The sequence below is a fragment of the Choristoneura fumiferana genome, chromosome 17, assembly GCF_025370935.1.
Source record: "Choristoneura fumiferana chromosome 17, NRCan_CFum_1, whole genome shotgun sequence".
NCBI classification, from domain to species: domain Eukaryota; kingdom Metazoa; phylum Arthropoda; class Insecta; order Lepidoptera; family Tortricidae; genus Choristoneura; species Choristoneura fumiferana.
The window spans coordinates 19272671-19298808 of record NC_133488.1 but is presented as its reverse complement, the minus strand read 5'-3'; the positions used below and the strand labels follow the sequence as shown (position 1 = coordinate 19298808).

Here is a 26138-nt window from a genome sequence, read left to right as displayed (position 1 = left end):
CTGGTCTGTCTGTCTGTCTGTTCTGTCTGTTTACGCTTTCACGCAAAAACCGCTGAACGATTTGGATGAAATTGGTACAGAGATAGAATAGACCATGGGAAAGAACATAGGCTATCTTTTATCGCGAAAAAAAGGCTTTAAAGGGTTGAAATAGGGGTGAAAGTTTATATGGTGGAAGTTCGTCGCGGTCGGAATAAAACCATGAAACTTGCATTTAGGCACTTAATAAGAAAATAAGTCGGTATGTGTTTGAGCTTTTTTGAAAATTCGACCTGTGAGGGGATGAAATAGGGGATGAAAGCTCATATGGAAGGTCGTCATTATCGAAGATTTATGACTTGGTATTTGGCACGTGATAAGAGATAAATAATTTCGTTCGAGCGTTTTTAAAAATTCTTCCTGTTTGGGGGTGAAATAGGGGATGAAAGTTATATATGTAAGATCGTCATTTTCGAAGATAAATCGATGGTTCTTTATGAAACTTGCATTTGGGCACGTGATAAGAGATAAATAGATATATTTTCGCGCATTTTTTTTAAATTCTTCCTGTGTGGGGGTGAAATAGGGGGTGAAAGTTTATATGAAGGTCGACATTGTAGAAGATAAATCGATGGTTCTTTATGAAACTTGGCATTTGGGCACTTGAAAAATAAATAGATATTTTGTTCAAGGGTTTTTGAAAATATGTACCTGCGAGGGGATGAAATAGGATGAAAAATTATATGGAACGTCGTCATTATCACAGATAAATCGATGAATCTTTGTGTTTTGGTATTCGATAAGAACAAAAAAAACCGGTTAAAATCGACTCGAACTCGCGCATCAAGGGTTCCGTGCATAGGTATTTATGAATATCAAGTGTTAGCAGAGCCAAGCTCATAAGCAAAATGTACGCAATGTGGGGTCATTTTACATGGCTTATTAACATAGACAGTCAGACATGAAAAATTATGATTTTCAGATTTTTCTTACTTATTTTGCTATAAAGGGAATAAAATTTGCTATAAGAGCTTCCTTTATACAAAATTTCAAGTTTGTAGGACAGCCGGAAGTACCCTATAACTTTTTTTGAGTGTAGGGTTTTAATTTCAACTCGATAAATACTCCGCACGTTTACGGGATAAAGGGTCTTGACAGACAGACGGACGGACGGACAGCAAAGTCATCCTATAAAGAGTTCAATTTTTTCCTTTTGAGGTACGGAACCCTAAAAAACATTTGTTCCGGCTCTTTTCAAATTTCGACATTTTTCATACCTACTTGAAAATATGGGGATGAAAGTTCGTAAGGAATTCCAAACAAATTTACTATAAGTATATTTATCGGAAATATGTGTAGCAATGCTTAGTAAGAATGCCGTCTTAATTATAATCCTACCCTCCTAACTTACAATAAAGGACGTAAGATGTCAAGAGCTCACTATGAAGAATTAGTCCTTTTGTATTGGCAGGGTAGAATACTTATGTTTTACCAAAGAATAGAAGAACAAACAAAAATAGTATAGATGTAAAGCAATGTATTAAAATAGGTTATTTTCAGTAAACCGTAGAAGTTTCTATGTGCTATTATTGGCAGAATAGGTACCCTAAATAAATTAAATACTTTCCAAAGTTACTATTCCACGCGGACGAAGTCGCGGGCAAAAGCTAGTCATTTCATATTTTTAAAATATCTCTCGGGCGGTGGCCAGCTAGCTTAAGTTGAACCGAAATATGAAACTTATAAGTAGATAATAATATTCGTAAAAAGCGTTCGTTCTGCATTATTTATATACAATGAGTTTTAGAAGCTCTAGTTGCTACCTCAATATTGTTCGCAAAGTTATCAAAATAATCTTTTTATCTTTTTATTATTATTATTTATTATACAATAACGTATTATAAAATATCCACGAAATATGAATACTTACAGAATACAGCAGGGCTACTACGAAACTCGAAATTTCGTATCGTACCGTCCCTCTCGCTCTCGTATTAAATATTATAAGTGTCAGAAGGACCGCACGACACGAACTTCGAGTTTCGTAGTATAGTAGCCTGCCAGAAACATAACGAAGGTCTATAGAACATCTTATATAATTTTTGTGCGCCAAAAACTATTTATATTAGATCCATTTTATTGGAATACGTGCGATCTGTGTCACGCGATCGTGTGAACCGGCTTTATAGAACCCCGGATTATTGCCCTAAGTGAGTACGTGACGTTCGCGAATCCCGGAGCTTGAAAAAAATAATTTAAACAACGCCGTAAAGCATTTTTATGGAGTTCTTTGATCAACGAACGTATAAATTGAACTTTGCAGCCTAATGTGGCTTTTGGGTATGTTTACTTAACATTTCCATAACGTAAACATAACATAATCATACATAGAATAGTTAATGGAAAACGTTTGTTGAAGATGTTAGCTTTTAAGTTGTGATCAAAAACAGCTCTCCTTTTTGCAAGCTTGCAACGTTCGTATATTGTTACAACTTTTATTTAGTTTGCCATTTGTTTTGTGTTTAATCTTGCAAGTAAATTTGATTTACTTGCAGTGGTCGCATGGACGTGAAATTTGGCATTCCGCTGACAGTATTGTCAATAATGTAATAGTGAAATCTTGGTGGCCAGGGTCGTCTCCGCTCCGCGGGACGGAACTCTTCAACGGTTAATATGGCATCGACTTGACACTTGGTACGAAAATATGTATTTTGGATGACAATAATGCCAGTACACTCAACAAAAAAGTTTACATTAAAAATTTAATTTTCAAAACCAGTTATAACCTAAAAAATTGTCTTTTTTTTTTACTGCTATAATAACAAGTACCTGTTCCAAGCAAAACTATTTGGAATAGAAATTCCTTGCCGCATATATTACGGCTTAACGACTCACGCCGCACGCAAGTCTGGCTTTGATTTCATTGACGTGAAAGGGTTCCATAAAGGTGTTCAGTGTACAGGGTGGCCCACGGCTATGCACATGGAAGGAAAATACCCTATACAACGTATCCAGCCTCTAGACAAAGATGAATAGAACGTGTTGATTAGGGTATTGCAAACCTACCTATGTACAAAGCCTCATACCTACCAAACGCCATAGCATTAACGGAGAAATGACTGATTTGCAATTTAATACTCCGGAACAGCCTGTATGTAAATACATCATAAAATACTTACCTATATATATTTATTCATCTAATCAAATAAATTTAGGAAGGTATATCAGAACATACCTGAGAAGAAACCCTACTCGGGATATCGGTTGCTGTACGATTGTCGGTTCAAATTATTTTTAACCTTCGTTGGCTTCTTTCATTGGCTTTTTTATTTAACTTTTTTTTCAGCAAAAATGTCTATCAACAACATTTGAGATATCCCTCCATATAGTTTACAGGTGGGGCACCCTGTATAGCATGATATATCTGAGGGCATTAAAATGGCTACGAATGGCTGCATGCATAAAGCGGAAAACCAAATGTATGAACGTATAGGGGAACGTATATTATGGAAAACGTAACCTGGTTGCGCGTTTAATACTTTCACGGCACGGTTTTACAAATATTTTTTTTATAAGATTGTAAAAATATAACTTTTGACTTGCTTTGACTAAATACAAAGGGTTTATTATGACCAACCTTTAACATTGCTCCTCTGCTACCAAATCGCTTTTACCAACTAAACCCTAAGCGCCAATCGCACTTAGATCATGGTATGGATTATATATACCAGTACTTGAACCGATATAGGTATGGAACTAGGGCTTGAATCTGGTCACCAGCACCAATATTAGATACAACAAAGCTTGTATAAATATCTGATACGACTGTATTTCTAGGGCCGGTAATACATGTTAGATATTTTTGAACGCTCCGCTTTGGCAGATTATTAATGCAGGTGACAGTACAAATAATATAGGTAGTAAACCGTTATATCATAGCAGTTGGAAGCCCTGGATGAACCTGGGAGGAGCGCATTCCTTACAAACTTCTAAGAACGACAAACACGATATTTTTGCTCGTCAGCGTGCACAGAATCATTTTGATTCTCCGTGGTTCGAACGATCGATGGGCAAAGTTTTATCCATCAATATGACCTAAATTACCTAAAATCAGGTTTACTGCATGATGTCGCTCGAAAATAGTACATTGTGTCTTAAGGGCGGTAAATAAGGTATTACGAACGAGAGTCTATTAGAAGACCGAAGTCGAAGACTGAGGGCTTTAATGAGTCGATGTTCGTAATTCTAGTATCGCCCGTGTGGTCCTGCAGCAGGAGCGCGCGCAGCGCAGCACCATCAGTACGGTTGATGACTCATTTACCGACCACGGGTTTCATGACAAGCACATTATGGTCGAGGGTTTTATTTGGGGGGGTTGCAACCAAGGTAGCCTGCATGTTACGACACTGTTTACGAACAAGTGTGATGAAAAATAACGAACGTGTGTGAAAGTTCACTTAAAATTGTATCTCTTGAAAACGTATACAGCAGGAGCTTTCTAGTAATTACGGCTCAACTTCATAATTAAAACCTGGGCTAAAGAGGTCAACAGGGGTACCGTAGTGCAAAGTCGCACGCTACTAAACTAATAACCATTAGGTTGAATTCTCTGGTAAAAAATCTGACTGCTTTAGAGAAACTTTAAAATAACATGAAACGGAAAAATAAGCACAATAGTCTACAACTCTGTTAAACGTCCAGCCGTTAGGGCTACACAGAGGAGCGAAGAGATGGACATTCATATATATTGCAGCAACGTACAGTATCGAATCTGCAAATAACACGATTATAAACAAATCGAATACACGCTTGACATCCTTTCTCCTTCCTTCCATCCAAATCCTTCGGGCAGCCGGGTAAAAAGCAGAACATTCAACAATAAAGTAAAATATTTATACAACGTTAACAAACCTCATTAAAATATATTCGAATTAGAACAGTATCAATATCAACCCTTTGCTATATCTACAAAATCCGCTTTTGATATCTTGAACGTCAATTAATCCGAATCCGGGTCGAATTTAGAGACATTCCTGCCTACTCGTTAGTCTATTTTCTCGATTAACAATCGCCGTGGGGCACAATTTAAATTGAGGGAGCTTTTATTGTTTTCATGTTCTCCCTTTCTGCGTTCGTCTTTTTAGGGTTCCGTAGTCAAAATGACAACGGTACCCTTATAGTTTTACCATGTCTGACTGTCTGTTTTATTTAAACAATATTAGAGCTTTCTAGCAGTGAAGCCCCATTTAGACCATTCAAGAACTTGCATGCAAGTTGCATTACATCGCAGGCTATTGAGGGACAATGAATTCAGTCTAACACAATGTTTTAGATAGACTATCGCGGTCGTTACTAATTTTATGATATAAATTCGGGTTTTGTTCCGCGTACCTTGATTTTAGAGAAGCTCGATATACGAAAAAAGTGAGTGATTGAGTATTTTGCCGTGATTTTAAAACTAGTTCGAGTTGCAGTAGTAGTGTGCAACTTGTTAGGACGAGGGTATCTACCCTCCAGTTACGTCCGATTTATTTTTCTGACTGACAGTTATACCAGCATACCCGCAATTCTCCAGTCGTCTCGTGATCATGGCGCATACAAATTCCAGATGTCCAGCTATCTACGTATCAAATTTCATCCAAATGCGTCCAGCCCAAGGCATAGAGGACAAGATGTGCTTCTTTTGTCATTAAAGTAGTCAGAACAAGAGAGAAGAATTTTCGCATAGGTATCCTTAAAGTAAACATGTACGCAACGCAGTGCGATCTGTGTGATTGATAAATAAGCCTACAAGATTTCGAAATTCCTGATGGACTTATGGTTCTTTCATTGACTACAACAAAATAGCTGTCAAAATCTGGTATAAGTAGGCAAAATAATAAAAAATAAGAATAATTATATACAAATGCTTAAATACCCCAAAGCAGGGTAAAGTGATTCTGAAGCAGCCCCGGCGAATATCCGCTAAGACGGGTCGTCAAATATTTGATTGTCTCGGTATTATACCCGCGTCCAATCATAAGTAAGAATAATACGTATATGATTTCGTCGAGATTATCTGGAAGACCTTGGTCCTCATTTGAGATTCAGCCTTCGGAAAATGACTTAACAATATTATTTGTATGGTATGATGAACTGATGAGGAGTCTGGCTAGTTTATAGAGAAGAACTTCAATAATACTATAAAAGAGTTGACCTAAACAAAAAGTGGAAATCGCCATCTCCAATGATTTTGATTTTTCAATAATTTTGAATTTCAATTTGCCATGATTCTATTCGTTTCGCTGACTCGTTTCTGCTATGCCAATCATTTCATATTTTTTAAATATCTCTCGGGCGGGTGGCCAGCTAGCTTAAGTTGGACCGAAATATGAAACTATAAGTGGATAATAATATTCGTAAAAAGCGTTCGTTCTGCATTATTTATATACAATGAGTTTTAGAAGCTCTAGTTGCTACCTCAATATTGTTCGCAAAGTTATCCAAAATAATCTTTTTATCTTTATTATATTATTTATTATATCAATAACGTATTATAAAATATCCACGAAATATGAATACTTACAGAATACAGCAGGGCTACTACGAAACTCGAAATTCGTATCGTACCGTCCCTCTCGCTCTCGTATTAAATAGTATAAGTGTCAGAAGGACCGCACGACACGAACTTCGAGTTTCGTAGTAGCCTGCAGAAACATAACGAAGTCTATAGAACATCTTATATAAATTTTTTGTGCGCCAAAAACTATTTATATTAGATCCATTTTATTGGAATACGTGCGATCTGTGTCACGCGATCGTGTGAACCGGGCTTTATAGGAACCCCGGATTATTGCCCTAACTGAGTACGTGACGTTCGCGAATCCCGGAGCTTGAAAAAAATAATTTAAACAACGCCGTAAAGAATTTTTATGGAGTTCTTTGATCAACGAACGTATAAGTTGAAATTTGCAGGCTAATGTGGGTTTAGGGTATGTTTACTTAACATTTCCATAACGTTAACATAACATAATCATACATAGAATAGTTAATGGAAAACGTTTGGTTGAAGATGTTAGCTTTTAAGTTGCGATCAAAAACAGCTCTCCTTTTTGCAAGCTTGCAACGTTCGTATATTTGTTACAAACTTTTATTTAGTTTGCCATTTGTTTTTGGGTTTAATCATGCAGTGGTCGCATGGACGTGAAATTTGGCATTCCGCTGACAGTATTGTCAATAATGTAATAGTGAAATCTTGGTGGCCAGGATCGTCTCCGCTCCGCGGGACGGAACTCTTCAACGGTTAATATGGCATCGACTTGACACTTGGTACGAAAATATGTATTTTGGATGACAATGCCAGTACACTCAACAAAAAAGCTTACATTAAAAATTTAATTTTCAAAACAAGTTATAAACCTAAAACTTTTTGTCTTTCTTTTTTTACTGCTATAATAACAAGTACCTGTTCCAAGCAAAACTATTTGGAATAGAAATTCCTTGCCGCATATATTACGGCTTAACGACTCACGCCGCACGCAAGTCTGGCTTTGATTTCATTGACGTGAAAGGGTTCCATAAAGGTGTTCAGTGTACAGGGTGGCCCACGGCTATGCACATAGAAGGAAAACATCCTATACAACGTATCCACCCTCTAGACAAAGATAAATAGAACGTGTTGATAAGGGTATTGCAAACCTACCTATGTACAAAGCCTCATACCTACCAAACGCCATAGTATTAACGGAGAAATGACTGATTTGCAATTTAATACTCCGGAACAGCCTGTATGTAAATACATCATAAAATACATACACACATATAATATATATATATATATATTCATCTAATCAAATAAATTTAGGTAGGTATATCAGAACATACCTGAGAAGAAACCCTACTCGGGATATCGGTTGCTGTACGATTGCCGGTTCAAATTATTTTCAACCTTCGTTGACTTCTTTCATTGGCTTTTTTAACCTTTTTTCCAGCAAAAATGTCTATCAACAACATTTGAGATATCCCTCCATATAGTTTACAGGTGGGGCACCCTGTATAGCATGATATATCTGAGGGCATTAAAATGGCTACGAATGGCTGCATGCATAAAGCGGAAAACCAAATGTATGAACGTATAGGGGAACGTATATTATGGAAAACGTAACCTGGTTGCGCGTTTAATACTTTCACGGCACGGTTTTACAAATAACTTTTTTATAAGATTGTAAAAATATAACTTTTGACTTGCTTTGACTAAATACAAAGGGTTTATTATGACCAACCTTTAACATTGCTCCTCTGCTACCAAATCGCTTTTACCAACTAAACCCTAAGCGCCAATCGCACTTAGATCATGGTATGGATTATGATTGGTCCATTATCAAAGGGGTATATTTACATATACCAGTACTTGACCCGATATATGTATGGAACTAGGGCTTGAATCTGGTCACCAGCACCAATATTAGATACAACAAAGCTTGTATAAATATCTGATACGACTGTATTTCTAGGGCCGGTAATACATGTTAGATATTTTTGAACGCTCCGCTTTGGCAGATTATTAATGCAGGTGACAGTACAAATAATATAGGTAGTAAACCGTTATATCATAGCGGTTGGAAGCCCTGGATGAACCTGGGTGGAGCGCATTCCTTACAAACTTCTAAGAACGACAACACGATATTTTTGCTCGTCAGCGTGCACAGAATCATTTTGATTCTCCTGTGGTTCGAACGATCGATGGGCAAAATTTTATCCATCAATATGACCTAAATTACTCTCAAAAGCTGTAATAATAGTATATTGTGTCTTAAGGGCGGTAAATAAGGAATTACGAACGAGAGTCTATTAGAAGCCCGAAGTTGAAGACTGAGGGCTTTAATGAGTCGATGTTCGTAATTCTAGTACCGCCCGTGTGGTCCTGCAGCAGGAGCGCGCGCACGGCGCAGCACCATCAGTACGGGCGATGACTCATTTACCGACCTTGGGCTTCATGACGAGAAAATTAGTACGGGCAATGACTCATGTACAAACCACGGGTTTCATGACAAGCACATTATGGTCGAGGGTTTTATTTGGGGAGTTGCAACCAAGGTAGCCTGCATGTTACGACACTGTTTACGAACAAGTGTGATGAAAAATAACGAACGTGTGTGAAAGTTAACTTAAAATTGTTATCTCTTGAAAACGTATACAGCAGGAGCTTCTAGTAATTACGGCTCAACTTCATAATTAAAGCCTGGGCTAAAGAGGTCAACAGGGGTACGTTAGTGCAAAGTCGCACGCTACTAAACTAATAACCATTAGGATGAATTCTCTGGTAAAAAATCCGACTGCTTTAAAGAAACTTTAAATAACATAAAACGGAAAATAAGCACAATAGTCTACAACTCTGTTAAACGTCCAGCCGTTAGGGCTACACAGAGGAGCGAAGAGATGGACATTCATATCTATTGCAGCAACGTACAGTATCGAATCTGCAAATAACACGATTATAAACAAATCGAATACACGCTTGAAAACATCCTTTTCCTTCCTTCCATCCAAATCCTTCGGGCAGCATTCAACAATAAAGTAAAATATCAGCTGCGGCCACAACGTTAACAAACCTCATTAAAATATATTCGAATTAGAACAGTATCAATATCAAACCTTTGCTATATCTACAAAATCCGCTTTTGATATCTTGAACGTCAATTAATCCGAATCCGGGTCGAATTTAGAGACGTTTCTGCCTACTCGTTAGTCTATTTTCTCGATTAACAATCGCCGTGGGGCACAATTTAAATTGAGGGAGCTTTTATTGTTTTCATGTTCTCCCTTTCTGCGTTCGTCTTTTTAGGGTTCCGTAGTCAAAATGACAACGGTACCCTTATAGTTTCACCACGTCTGTCTGTCTGTCAGTTATTTTATTTAAATAGTTGTTACGTATATCCGTGTAATATTAGAGCTTTCTAGCACTGAAGCCCCATTTACTCGTAGACCATTCAAGAACTTGGATACAAGTTGCATTACATCGCAGGCTATTGAGGGACAATGAATTTAGTTCAACACAATGTTTTAGATAGACTATCGCGGTCATTACTAATTTTATGATATAAATACGGGTTTTGTTCCGCGTACCTTGATTTTAGAGAAGCTCGATATTACGAAAAAAGTGAGTGATTGAGTATTTTGCCGTGATTTTAAAACGAGTTCGAGTTGCAGTAGTAGTGTGCAACTTGTTAGGAAGAGGGTAGATCTGTTACGTCCGATTTATTTTTCTGACTGACAGTTATACCAGCATACCCGCAATTCTCCAGTCGTCTCGTGATCATGGCGCATGCAAATGTGCCGAAATATAGAGCTTCTCTAAAATCAAGGTACGCGGAACAAAATTCGAATTTAAATCATAAAATGAATTCAGTTGATCAAATAAATACCGCAATGTACCTAGTGAAACTTGCATGCAAGTTCTCGCATGGTCTAAATGGGTCTTAATAGTCTCTGAGCAAAGCCGTGGAAGAACGGACAGACAGACATAATGGCGAAACTATAAAGCCGGGTTTAGACTAGCAAAAAAAATCATGCAAGTTGCAATACATGGCGAGGCCGGAAAGCGAACGAGTTCGATCGAGCGCCGCAATGTAATGCAACTAGCACGATTTTTCTTGCTAGTCTAAACTCGGCTTTAGGGTTCCATTTTTGCTATTTTGGCTACGGAACTAAGCTGTTATTCAATTCTGCACGGATCGCAAGCAAAAGCTAGATCGAATATAAGTCTGGGAGGAAAAGCAATAAGAAACTAACAAAGACCAATAGTTCAACGGTAAAGTGTGGACTCGGGAAGTTATTCTCGAGTTACGTACGGAAGGAATGATTAATGGAATGGAATATCCGAAGGGCGACTGCAGCCGAGAAGCTCAGAGCTATGCAGTCATGAATTTTAAAGAACCAGAGACCTTTTATAATTGATAAGCGCATCATGTCAAACCGGCCAACTGCGAGTCCGAATCGAGCACTGATGGTTCTGTATAAATTTAAAAGTCAGCAAACATTTCTCGTACCTACCTCATAGTATTTCTATGAAATATTATTACTATTTTCAGATTATTCCTTTACTTATGTTGTATTTTTTTAAGAGACTGAAAAAAAAAAAACGGAAAAGTTGCTGATACGTCCAAATTTGAGTTTTTTTAATAAAACTTCTCTCCTTTCGAAACTTTTTTTTTAAGGTTGCAAGAAACCACAGCTCTGAGTGTTTCATATTCGCGATTCATACGCGTTCCTGCAGGAAAAATCTTGACAGACAGATAACGAAGTGACAATAAGGGATCTTTTGAAATGAAATGATAATTTATTTGCTGAACATGCGAGTAAAAGATGGAAAATGTTGTAATTATTTGTTTGGCTTGTCCCTTTTAATGCACGAAACCCTGAAAGCGATTACTAAAAATAAACACATCAATCTCCATAAAACCTGACACAAAAAACATTTTCCTCGTATCTTTCAGAGGACATGGATGGCATAGCAACACAGAATACAATAACGGACGACGCGTAATAAAGATATCACGGTTGAAAATATCTCACACCGTGCTCCGATCCGATAATGGATGTGCACGAGCATTACCAGATTGGAAAAATATGTAAGTACGCATGAAAAATACGGTGATCATGGGAGTAGACTTTTATGGAGAATCGCAGGTGAACTTAAAGTAATATGAGTAAAATAGCCTAAGGCTGCGTCTCCACCGTAATGCGAGGATGTGTTGCGAATAATGTGTTTGTTATATTGTTATAAAGCAATAGAAACGTTTTATTTATCTATCCTCGCTCAGCCCCAGCCGAGCTGTTTCATTGGGGCTGCGCTAAGTGTATGTAGGTAATGAAGCGTTTCTATTGGTGCAAACACATTTATCGCACATCTCTGGTGAAAACGCAGCCTTAGGAAAGCCTCTCTACCGTGTAGTAGCAACTTGTATATAACGTCAAGTACTTATTGGACCACGTGTGGTGTTAGATTCCGTATTAACATGTAAATATTCAATATTAAATTTTGATCGACTGTAAATAACCCATTAATTACCATTACCTCGAAAAGCCTAGGTACAGTCAGCATCAAAAGTTGCAGGTGGTAGGAATGTAGGCAAATGAAGCGTTTCTATTGGTACAAACACATTTATCGCACATCTCTGGTGAAACGCAGCCTTAGCAAAGCCTGTCTCCGTGTAGTAGCAACTTGTAAATAACGTCACTGACTTATTGGACCACTTGTGGTGTAATATTCCGTATTAACATGCAAATATTCAATATTAAATTTTGATCGACTGTAAATAACCCATTAATTACCATTACCTCGAAAAGCCTAGGTACAGTCAGCATCAAAAGTAGCTGGTTACTTTTGCACTTTGTCGTTTTACAGCCACGCTCTTAGCGCCATACAAGATTAACAAATGTGTTAATGTGACAGAGTAAAAAAGTAACCAGCTACTTTGATGCTGACAGTACTAAGATGTGATAGTTTTCCTTTTAAACTCGTTATATTATTAGTTGTATATTATATTAACATTCATTACTTTTGCACGTAATTACATAGGTTATGTTTATGTGCCGAAAGCTGTGTGTTCATAGATCGATAGTAGTGATTAAGTCCTGCGTGATATTAATATGAGTGAAAATCGCGAAAGTTAAAAAACATTATAATCTAGAAAAATCTGTGATCGGAAACTTTATGTAAATTTTCAACTTTCTATCGTTAAGAACATGATTGGATGTAAAGTCACCAGCACCAATATCTGACAACAAAGCTTGCATTAATATCTGATACGACTCTATTTCTAGAGCCGGTACAGATCTGTTCACTCACGAAGGCGCGCCCCTCCACATTTTATAGTTGTAGTTTTAAACGAATCCGTACGACAAGTCTATGTGTGCGTAGCTCGAACGTGTCCTCAGTCGCAAGCGTACCGTCAGTCACGCACACTGAGACTAAGACAACGTGTAAGTACGAGGTTTACTCGTGCACATTGATAATTAGCTGTGGAGGGGCGCGCCTTCGTGAATGAAAAGATCTGTAGGACGCGTTAGATATTTTTGCACGCTCCGCTACGGCAGATATTTAGGTTCAGGAGATGATAGAGATATTAAGTTACTTACTTCTGACAGTGACGTTGATCCTGTCGACGAAAGCTGTCTCGTTCTCGACGCTACACTCGTACACGCCCGCGTAGTCCACCCTCACGTTTAACAGGACCAAGCTTCCGTCCAACTGGAACAACACATAATCTATCAAACGTTATTTGTTTAGGAGCCTACTTAGTCAAAATCATTACGTTTATGCTGTAAGTATCAGGACTTAGAGAAAGTCAAGAAAATTTGGCAGAAAGTCATTTTTTCGAAACAAAATTACATGTAGTTATTGCAACTCCAACTTTAACGTAAGAACGACTTTGTCTGCGTTTAATTCGTTTATCGGTACATATCCCGTGGGATTGTTATTTAGCAGAATGGGTTATATGCACTTCTCCTTTTCAATTAAACTTTCTTTCTTTAGTGTGTTTGTAGTATTCTTTATCGGTTTATACTTTATTATTGGAATTAATAACCTGTGGCAACTTTGTTGGTCAATGTTTGATGTCATTGTTTACAATGTAAGTTTTATTGTACCGTTTGTGCCCAAATACATAAATAAATAAATAAATAAACTAGCTATTACCCAATTAAATACGTAATAAACTTTCACTAAAACTAATCTGTATTAATATATTATAAGTACTTCGTTTGAAATCTCTGGAACTTCAGAACAGATTTAATAATTCTTTAGCTAACCTAAAGCTAAACAATTCCACATAGGTAAACATTTCTTCTCAGTCGCTACACTTTTGACAGATTGGTCGGTGGTCGTTAGTTCAGGATCAGTAGTGAACCTTCATGAAGACTTTCTTAGGAAAATTTTTAACAAAAAAGTAAAACCGACTCCAAAAAAATAAAAAAAAAAAAAAAAATGGAACCGACTACAAAACCCTTGAAAATATTTTTCTAGGTAAGTAAGGGTTTTCTACTTTTTAATAAAAAGAAGCAAACAATCCTCTATTTTATTGTCAATTCTAGAAATCCTGAAATGACTGAAATTTATCAGGATTTCAGGAACGATTGAAGGTATCAAACTGAAATGAATATCAAAAATCCATATCTGTCAATACGCTGGCCCTTGGAGCAGTGATAAAATCAAACTGTTAAATCAACACAATCTAAAGAAACAAAAAAACTTAAAAAATCTCATAACTTTTATGTCTCTAATCAATCTGAAAATCGGGCGCGTGCATAAATGGATCGATGACAATAATCCTATCTATTTTTTGTAATGATTATTATGTGGAGTTCAATAAAGTGTCATTGTATTACATTGCACTTACATTAATATTTTTCGTTCGCAAAAATGTCACCAAAGCGAGTACTTCGCTCAGGGAGCAACGAATTTTGAACCGCACACTCTTTCAATTACAGGGCAGAGCCAAAGCTACCTGCGATACCGGGAGCATTACAATCCACTCTTAGATATTCTGGCTCCCTCGGCGTCGTAAGTATAAATAAATATAAGGTAAATATTTATGAGACTTGATCGCCCGCAATGATTACGCTAAAGAGGATATATTTTAATTTCCTGGAAGCTGGATTTGCTGTGAACACTGAAAATTACTAATGGTTCGCCTAATTCTGGACTCGAGTATAGTGGCCCTTATTTTATTTTGATTTGACTAGTATATTTAACTAACTATGGATCAACTTCATCTATTTATATGAATCTTGCCCAATACATTAACAGACTCAAAGAGGACCTTTTTCACCGGCAACAAGTTAAAAATAATAATTTGACCGAAGGAAACCGCTTGAAACGAGTTCGGATGTCTTTTGCCCTTTTTAGTCGAAAGTGGCCAAGGGTCCTCACAAAAGGGGCTTCCATAAATGTACCTCCCTGAGGGCTAAAGTGATGTTCGCATGGATGACACGCGGGCCCTTACGTATGACATAATCACGTTCTGCGAATAAAGATAAAAATGCTCGACAAACGACGTAGGACTCCCACATACAAGAGCAGAAAAGGGATGAAAGGGAAACTAAATATTTCCATTCATAATAGTTATCGTATTCAACAATTTTACGGCAAAAATGTGTTAATTACGTTGATAGTACCTAACCTACCTCGACATATTGTCATGTGAGTGTGTAATGAACTCTAATAAGAAATTGTAGATGATCCGAAGCTTGAATAGCCAAGTTAAGATGAAGACTTGGAAGAGTAGAAGGTATAAGACTGTCAAAAATTTACGCTTCAATAGATCACAAAGCATTTTGAAAATAATTTGCGCAATTTACTAATTGTTCATGCAGTTAAACGGCTAACGCATGGGGTTATTGTGAATCATGTTGAAGGCGTACGAGAATTATGAATGAAGTACAGAATATGGACATATTTGTTAGATACCGTCCGAGCTAGGCCATTTGGTGAATTCTAACTTTGCTTTGCTAAATTTTATTATAACGTCGGGATAGATTTTGTTGCTCATTTAATACTCAGCTGCTATACCCTTACCGCGTTTCAGAATTGCGCCATTGTTAATCCAAAGTAACTGAATTGCCTCATTCTTATTCTTCACTTGTAGCACTGAATAGATAGACAGACACGAAATATAGTGCTTACAGTTATGTATAAGGTTTATACTGGATCAGAAGTATAAAATATTTTCAGCTAGTGTAATGTTAGATGGGTGAGGAAGTGTGAAATATGGGCAATTTTATAAATATCATAAAAGACCGGGTAGTAACTTAACTTCTCTCTACGACGACGTTAGTATACATCATACGTAACGGGTTAGAAATTTTCACATATTCGTAATATGTTATACAGGGCTATTCTGGAGGACGTTATCAAGATCAATCAATAACAAACTCAATTAATAATAGTAATTAGTAAAAGGACCTGGGCGATCCAGTTTTATTCGAGCTAAACCTCCAGAAATACGCATTTTCGCAGAGATAAAAACTAAGCTAGATCGATTGTTCGCCCCCGAAAAACCCCCACATAGCGAATTTATTTTTATTGCCGTGCGAGGTGTTGACGATTTTGACCTGCACTACTACTATGTTTTACGCAAATACAGTAGTAAACAAATGTAGACAATGACTTAAACAGAGTTGATCCCGACCACGTCTACAGAATCACCTGTATTGTGAGGAATTGTTAGGTTAAGAACTCTGCGGACGGGGTATTCAAAAATATCTCAACACGCTCTAATACCCTTCACCAGTAATAGGGTTGTGTTCACATATTTTGCGAGTAGATCCCTTTGTCCGCTTCAATACATCTTATGGTGACCGAACATTGCTTCAAAGTACTGCCAAAAATAGCAGAGATCGTCAAAATAATAAAATATTCCGCGGAAACTTTACCAAAAAGCGAAGATCATGAGAAACGTCGACATGAAGATCGCTAGGCGAGGTCAGAGAGGTCTAGTACGTAATTTACTCTATCAGTACCTATTTTTAGAAAGAAAGCCTCATTGAAGTTCTAAGTCCACTATACCAGCGAATCGATCCATTACAATATTACATAACGACTATCACGAGACAAAATTGACTTGAATATTTCATTCCATTTGCATAAATTGCTCACTTCAAAGGACTAGAAGTCTATCGAGACGTTTTCATTATTGCTTGTAAGCTAACACAGACTGGAGGTAGACTTTGCGATACTGTATCAAGTAGGCGGCCTTGCGGTGGAACCTTGGTGTCCGATCGATAGAAAAGCCGGCTGTTGTACGGGCGAAAACTTAGTTTATTTGGCAACAAAGCATCCAGTTTAGCCGAAGTGATTGATTGAATAGTTATATAGGTAAACATTGGTGGAAGTATCCTTGTTTAACAAGTTGTAGATATCTTTTTGTTCATGTTGTATACGAAAGCTAGGGATTGTTTCGGACGCGAGTTTGCTTTAAGTTAGGCTTGTGGACAGTGTAAGGTCTCTTTAGCGGACAATCGTAGTTTATTTAGTGACAAAAATCTATAGTAGCCGAGCCAGTGCATTGTCACTCTATAATAGATTGCTACCCCAGCGCTATCGTTTCCCCCTGTAGTGATTCTATTCCTATTGGCAGTATATAATGTATGTTATGTAGGTACTTTGTGACGACGACCAACACCATTAGCGGTACAACCACTGTTAGGTAGCAGCTGTCAATTGCGAGTGTCGAATCTGTGTAGCAACTTATGTAATCTGTGACCGAGCATTCAATATGTGTCAGTATGTATTAGAACCGTAAATCAATTTAACCGCAAGAGCATAAGTTATTCCGTGAAGTTAGCCGCGAAGTATTCATATCACACGGCGATGATATACGACGGGAAATACGGCCATATGTTATGTGTTATGGAAAGACGCAGGCTCCGCGAGGTGACGAGAACACTCGGTGCCTCGGGGAAACTAATTAAACAAGCAAAAGCTCTAAAACCTGGCGGTAAAGTGTATGTTTATTCAAAACTTGAATACTATTATTTAATTTCAGATTTTTTACAGATAATTTAAATTAAATAATTAGTTTTATTAGCGTTGACATAGGTACAGTCAAGTGCAAAAATAAGTATCTATTCGAACCACTCAAAATTATGTTACTACGGCCTTATTGGGTCAGAATAAGCAACTACGCAAGAAAGTAAAGAAAATATGAAAATTCCGTCAATGATGTAGTTTCACCATTGCCTGTGATGATACCGAACCCAATCAAATTCAAACAAATTCAGAAGTATATCTCTTTGAGTTTCTTGCCGTATTATTTTCAACAGAGGTTCTTCTGAACCGGTGGTAGAATTTTTGACAATCATAAGTGTTTGTAATGGCGTAAGTTGAATGAAGATGTTTCGCCTTTCAACAAATTCATTTCATATTACAATCTTGCACCACACCCTTGACCAATGCAATTAATATTAGACTTTACTGTCATTTAAAAGTTCCAATGAAACAAAAAGTCTGGGGTTCGCCTCGTAAATACTTTACAGCCTGCAGTTAAACCAGACGACAAATATAGATAAAAGTTTACGATACGGTGCAAGCGGCAAGATGGAGCGTTAAAATATCACCGTATAAACTTCAAACTAGCAAATCATAAGATCTAGCAAATTTTCTAGCTAATAATAACTTCTCTACATTATATAGGGATTTTTTTACGCAGCACTCTTTCAAACGATAAGGGTTTTCTGAAAGGTGGAATAACTCCTCTACATTATAATAGGAATTTTAATTAATATCGTAAGGTCCCTTCGACGTAACAATCTTGCTTGTGATAAGTTCAACCAATAAACCAATTCCAATCAGCTATTTATAAAACGTTATGGAACCTCACGATACTAACCTGCCATAAAAACCGTCACTGTATTATTATAGGTTAGAAAATCGAAATTATGCGTTGAAAAGTGGAACTGTTGAAAGCAACCTCTATTAGAGCCAAGAGTTTACGCCTAGCACTTGTCACATAGCCCAGAAAAGCACACCAACGTATATGAGTCAAGCCGACCCGGGCACGGCTCCCCTATTCAGGAAATGTTATGCACCCCCATGAGTTATATTGTCTTGGTGACTCATTGGTGACTGCGCACTCTCTGTCTAGCCTAACAGATCCCGATTTTACCAAGGAAACTAATTCAAAAGATGAAACATCCCAGAAGGCGTTATAATCCTGCTCTGATCCCGAAAAGTAACACTTTCCGTTCGGACACTTCCGTTTGGAGCGGGATTAAGGTTCATTAGCGAGTCCTTTGGACCGAGAAATGGTATTAAGCTGTCGTTTCGACATTTACCAGTCTCTTTACTGCGGTTCAACATTTGCTTGAGTATAAAACGTGAATATTTTTAAACGTTAATATATTCATCCAAAGTACAAAGGTGTGCTGCTAATTGAAGCAAAATGCAGACTGCTATTGATTTTCGGTTCATTTTTCGGGCTAAAGAAAATTTAGAAATCCTCGTTCAGTCCCTTATCTTGTCAGAATTGAAAGCATTTACTGAACAAGACTGGCTGTTAAACATGATAAGAGAAAAAGTTACACAGCAAGGGTTATTGTCACATTACCGAGCGAAAACTGAAAACTATAATCTTTTCAAGCTTGATATAGATATTAAACTTCATCAATGCTGTCTGTGCATATTCAGTTGATTGTTTAAACGGCGCGGTTCACGAGACCGAGCTAATCGGAGACAATGGGCGAGCTAAAAGCCCAGCCGCGCTCTAATGGTTCCCTTTGTCGCATTGTAACCTATACGAGCAGAGCCAATAATCGCCAGAACACATCAGCGTAAGTCAGCAGAATTAAAAGGCATGCATGCACTGTATGTCCATAGCAAGCTACTGATTTCAGGTCTGAAAGGAAGTCTCTCAGGGCTGAGAGTGACAAAATTAGATTGGTTTCACGAAAGGGATGGTCACAAGGGAATAAATAACATCTATCATTCCATGGACTTTATTTACCACAAGTAAGAATAAATTCGTAACTTGGAGAATTTGTACATAAAACGAAAGCGGTTGTAGATGAATGGCAGTGGAGACGAGTGAGCCAAGCCCCTTCGCAAAACCTTATTCAGTGTTGTCGTAACGTCTTTCCACAATTTTAATCGACGTCTCGCATTAAGAGCTCTTTCGCGGCTCAAGGCGTAATGAATTTGATGATGCCAATGTAGAACTAATAGTACTGTTCTCAATGTGTGTTCGTGTTCAACAAGTATCCTTTTAATCAGTTCATTGCCCGCACTGCAAATTGCACTCATTGGTCTAGATCCCGTCGCTCTTAAGCGGAGTAAACAAACGGGACGGTTTCCGAGTTGAAACATTTGACCTTTGCTTGAGAAAAATGCTTAACGAGCTGATTATACTAAGCCGTTGCTCTGTGGAGATTCTGGGGCTTTATTTGTACATCTCCTTTAAAAGTAATGGAAGGCGTTTGACCTGATTCCGGCGTGGGTTTTATTTTTGTTCCGGTGTTTGCATAAAATAGACATCAACAAATGGATTCTCAAGCTAAGTTAGATAAAGTGAATGGGGGAGCGGAGATTCAAATGAAAACCTATTATCATCTTTTAGACTTTTAGCAAAAAAATCTATATTTATGAGCTTGAAGCAATTTGTACGAGATCTGCATATTTAATTTTTATTCGTGTGTGGATAAATAAAGATGCATGCCAAGTGGCACGTATTTTTCTGATATAAAGTAAACCACAAGCCCAAACAAAGCCCGATTGCCTTTGTAAAAGCCAAATAATAAATATTAATGGTCCGTACTTGCGGTCTGCGGCAGGTGTTGAAATCATAATGACAGGATTTTAATTTAAAATTTGAATTAACAAGCGAAAGAGATGTACAAAGACGAACTTATCCCTTAAAGGGATCTCTTCCATAGTTAACCTTTGAACGATTCTTGTGTAATCACGAATTGTTGACATTTCAATTGTGCTCCCGCACCCGCAGATGTAACGTTAGTTTGTTGACCTATTGTACCAGCGTAACTGCATTTTACAAAATTTCCCACAGTTGCGACCCCGCATGTGGGTGGCTTTTGGGAAGTGCGAGTAAATTGGGTGTTGACGTTTAGGAAATTGAGATCTGGGGGCACGGTAGTGCCCCCGCCAAGTCGAGCGCGAAGCAAACACTGCCGTATCATCCTTTACTGGAACCATTTCGCCGCATTTTCAGGCCCCTATTTGAGAACCTCTGGTTAAGACCAGAACGCAGAAATTTTCGTCACTCAGTAAGCTATAATCAGATACTTAAAATCCAAAATTTCAAGTTTGTAGGTCATTTAGTTCCAAAGTTAAGCGAAAGCAAAGTTTCGCATTTATGACACTCACTCACTCATTCACTCATGATCATCAAAATAGAACTAGTACTTCCCATAAACTCAGAGAGCTGAAATTTGGTACAGAGTTAGGGTTTAATGGCCACATAAAGGGAAAACTATAAAAACTAGGATAATCGAAGATCTGGAGTACAAGGTGACCCTGATTAGAAAACACAAGTTCAACCAAACTATTAGAGATCGACAATAAACGACATACCGCCTTTACAAATTTTCTACAAAAAGAAGTGAAATCCCACCAAAAACATTCTGTAAAAAACTAGCCAAGTCTCGATGGAGCTGCTTGTTTATCTCTAAAAAGTAATGAAATCTGGACGAAGTCGTGCCAAGTCTAAGGTCAATATTCTTTATACGTGAGTGGGTACAAGTCAACGGCCAAGTCACACAACATTAACTATAATAATAAAGAAATCGCAGTAAGGAACCTTAGACTTGGCACGACTTTGTCTCTAGATTTCATTACTTTTTAGAGATAAACAAGCAGCTCCATCGAGACTTGGCTAGTTTTTTACAGAATGTTTTTGGTGGGATAAAAGGTTATTCTTTCCACTTAAAGCCCTTTCGCATACATCTCTTTGTAGCTTCTTAATAGTTTTTTGTGTCTTATTTGTTTTTAACATGTAAAATTTTAAACAGCTCACGATCGAAATAATACTTTTTTTTACTATTTCAGTAAGTAAGGTATTCTAATTTGTACCCTATTTGATTTTGTTATTTGCAATCCCTTTCTAAATGAGGCGAGTACAAGCAATAAAAACAGTATTTTTTTATATAAATGCATTCTGCACTTTCATTGACAAATAAATTCCAATTGAGTCAATGAAAAATGACTAACAGCTTTGGAGCAGAATGGTTTCGGGTTCGGTTGCATTGTTCAGTCCGCACAGGCCACGGGTAAGCTTGTGTCCACTGATTATCTCTGATGAATACCGGTTGCGGCCAGATAGAGCGAGGCCAGAGCAAACGACACTGGCGAACCTCCTCGAACGTAATAAAAAAATTGACGGGACAATTGGTCACAATGTAGATGCTGTTTTCGGGAGTGCTGTTGCGAATTTATGTAGGTACCATTTAAGCACCCTACGAGTAAATCAAAGTGCGGTGTTTATGCGTGTGTGACGTAACTGATGCATCTATTCGATTACGTGACATTCATGTGAGTTCAGGTGTTAATTGAACGTGTTGTGTTTGAATACATTTCACACACAATATAAATGTAAGATTCAAATGATTTACAACAACAACGTGTTACAATGTAAAATACAAAAGTAATACAACAGGGCTACTACGAAATTCGAAACTCGAAGTTCGTATCGTACCGTCCCTCTCCCTCTCGTATTAAATAGTATAAGTGTCAGAGGGACCGCACGACACGAACTTCTAGTTTCGTAGTAGCCCTGCAGACTTTGTTTGTTGAAAGAAGAAGTATAAAGTATTTCATTCCAGTATTTTTTAGCTCCGTTCTAGTCACAATAACACTCAGTGTATTTACTTAAAGGGATACTTAGGGACGTAGTGTACAGTCAAGCGAGAAAAAGGAAAACGTACGCCAATACGAACTGCTCAGCGCTGAGGGCTGAATGCTGAGCATTGAACACCTATGCACCTACTGGTGCATCATAACAAATGGGCGAAAACGCAGACAATTGATAGAGCAAATTAACCAATCAGTACGTAAAGTGCTATAAACTACATGGCGTCGAACGTTAGCTCATAAGTCACCGTTTACTGCGCCGCAAAACAACGAAGACATAAAAAAAATCACCTCCATTAACTACCCACGTTTGGCCAAAATTACTGAATCGAGAACCGCAGCTTATGGCCGCCAACCGTCGTAAAACAAATTGGCCAATGTCTTCATTTGGACTTCGCCCATTTATAGACGGCAGATGGTTAGACGATTTTACTTTCGTCCGATTGGTATTAAATGTTTGGGGGAAATAGATTGGATTTAATTGGCATATTTATATCTGGATTACTCATAGCATAGCTTAGCACTTTATTCCTATATGATAAAGAGCGACAAAAGTACTGGAATCAATGGCGAGGCAGGATATATTTTGCTAGGTTCTCTGCTAGCGCATTGGGTTCAAGAAGACGGATTTCTAAACAGCAAAAAAACGGGGCCTTTGGCGCAGCGCTAGGCAGTGGCCTAGGTCACCTACCCTTTGACTCGAATTTCGTCACTACTTTAAAAAAAAACTCGTAGCTCAAAATAGATGATTTTTCTGAGTGAACTTTATCGACATTACATCAAGGTTCAATTTTGTTGACATATTGATTTTAGATACGAGATTTTTTAACCGACTTCAAAAAAAGGAGGAGGTTCTATGTTCAAAGTAGTGACGATATATCGGATCGTGTTCTAACAACGTTGCTTGAGACTAGAGTCATTTTATTACCTTACGATAAATCTGAGGACCTCTTCCAATTAACTTTTGAGCAGTCGAAAATGTGAAATAGACATAAATATGCATTATGCAATGAAAACAATGAATAGTTAAAAATTTCTTATTAAAATTAAAAAATAATTAAATAATTCAATTTCATATTCAAAGTCTGCTGTAGTGCAAATAAGTCGCACGGGTGCACGAATGTACAATTTATTAGTGTCTTTATAAAAGATATTATGATTATTATTTTACGATATTAATATAATATCGATATCATTTAGGTAGAGTCGACAAGTGAGAACTTCTCACTGAGAAGTCACTATGACAGATCAAAAATGCCCATTAATTATTTTCATGCGAGTTAAATTATACTCGTACGCTCGTGTTATGCCGTGTGACAGAAAGAAGTGGTGAATAAGGCCTCTGCACAAGATCAATTTCAAAATGACTGTCAGACTTTTGTTTTGGAAAGGTTTTAAGCTGACAAGAATATGTAAATAAGTTCACTCTGATAATGACTTGGAAACAGCAACACATGCAAATCCCATCAATTACTGTTAGAACTAGTAACAGCTAAGGTAAAAATATGTGCAACTTCTTGCTGCATGTTTAGTTTGGCGAGTTATAAGGCACAACAGCTGAGGCTGAGCTGGTCATCCAGATTTATAGCTCTTTGAAATGTATACCAACTAAGGCCGGCAGTGGTCTTTAGCACTTCCAGCACCCTGGGCGAGATATCCACGGCACCCGCAACTTCTGGAAATTTTCCGGAAAGTAGGTATAGGCTTAGCTCATGAGCAAAAGGATAAAAGGGGTGCCTGCAGTCGCCCCTTTAAGTCCGGCGCCCTGGGCGATCACCCCACCACCGCGCCCTACCCTAACGCTGCTATTGACTAAGGGGGCAATTTTTGAAACCAGGATAATATGTGGTATTTACTACTTTACTGAAGTATTCAAAAGTGCAGCTAGAAAAATTACCATTTGAATGCAATTTTGAACCAGTTAACAAAATTAATACAGTACTTACCACTGTAATTTTCTACTACTGTATTTAAAATTTTACACCAATAATCTCCATTTTCTACTCATATTTTCACAGGCATTGGCTATGGCTCTTTGTACGTTCTGCCATTCATGTCTATGTCTATGGAGGACAAGCTTTATTGCATTAAAATAAATAAGTATAGAACTAAAATAATTTCCTTGCTCACCTGCGACCTTACGATAGCTAAGCTTATGCAAAATATGCGTGTTCATGCAGTTCCTCCACCTCCACACTGTAAGAACACACACAAATCACACAAACCCATCTATCACCACCACCACACTACACTGACGCGTTTCGAACTCAACCAGAGCTCATCTTCAGAGTGACACAACCGTACACCATGCTACCAGTTGTTAGACTAACGAACCACAACCACCGTTTTAACTTGTCACTTTAACTCCCCAAGTACCCACATACGTACCACCATCACGTATGTTGTGTCACTCTGAAGATGAGCTCTGGTTGAGTTCGAAACGCGTCAGTGTAGTGTGGTGGTGGTGATAGATGGGTTTGTGTGATTTGTGTGTGTTCTTACAGTGTGGAGGTGGAGGAACTGCATGAACACGCATATTTTGCATAAGCTTAGCTATCGTAAGGTCGCGGGTGAGCAAGGAAATTATTTTAGTTCATTGATATGGACCTCCGCAAAGTAACGCCTGATTCAATAAATAAGTATAGAATTTTATCAATAAGAAATGGAACATCTACAAGTTTGTACAGTTGTTGAACAGCTGCCAAAATTCTGGCAAAAACATAGGCTGGGCCCAAGTCATGTTTAACATATTTTATACATGCTATGAATGGGAATGTAAATAGAAATTTAAAATCATTATTCACATGGTGGGTTTACACAGGTGAATAAATAAGTAGTTGCTCATTCATAGCTGTGGAATAAGAATTATATCTTGGTACATATGTTGTTTATTAAATTTTAGAAAGTGCTTGTTTGAAACATAATTGATAATAACAAGATTAGAGACTATTTATCAATGTATACTGAAGTCCCTATTTAATAAAAGTTACCAGTGCTACAATTATACTTTGTCACTTTTTAGGGTTCCATAGTCAACTAGGAACCCTTACAGTTTTGCCATGTCTGTCCTTCTGTCTGTCCGCCGCTAAGCTCAGACGCCAGTAATACTAGAAAGCTGTAATTTGGCATGAATATACATATCAGTCACGCTGACAAAGTGGTAAAATAAAAAATACAAAAATCTTTTTTTTAGGGTACCTCCTAAGGACGTAAAGTGGGTAATTTTTTTTTCTACTAACCCTATAGTGTGGGGTATCATTGGATAGGTCTTTTAAAACCATTGGGGGGTTGCCTGGTCAATTTTTCGACTCGGTAATCTGTTTGCGAAATATTCAACTTTAAAGTGCAAATTTAAATTAAAATCGAGCCCCCCCCTCTAAAATATGTTAGGTGGAAAAATTTGAAAAAAATCAGGATGGTAGTAAGTACCTATAGCAAATTTTCAGGGAAAATTATAACGGCTATATTGCTTGAGAATTATTCGTGGTTTAAGATTAAATAGCAGCCCAAGGTGTAAAATATACCTAAACTTGGAAGATTCCGTACAAAATATGAAATCCTTAGAAAAATATTACCTACTTGATTATTTTTCGTAATGGCTGCGGAACCCTATCTTGGGCGTGTCCTACACGCTCTTGGCTGTTTTTTTATTGTATGTAAAACTTAACAATTATGTAGAATTGTAGCACTTGTAAGTAACTTTTATTACATTAGGGCCAGGTCTTTAGTTACTTATATAAATTTAGCAGGCATAAATCAAAATTCAGCTGATTTGTTTTTTCAATAATGAGACCTGTCTATAGTTACTATACTACACATGATG

At 37.6% G+C, this 26138-nt stretch overlaps 1 protein-coding gene across 1 annotated transcript in view; it reads right to left on the bottom strand.

Annotated features, from left to right (window-relative positions):
• Positions 1-26138, bottom strand: part of LOC141436786 (protein turtle homolog A) — a 62473-nt gene that overhangs the window by 35522 nt on the left and 813 nt on the right. The window contains exon 3 of the mRNA XM_074099836.1: positions 13099-13210. Within this exon, the coding sequence (XP_073955937.1) occupies positions 13099-13210 (112 nt within the window). The remainder of the gene's footprint in view (positions 1-13098; positions 13211-26138) is intronic.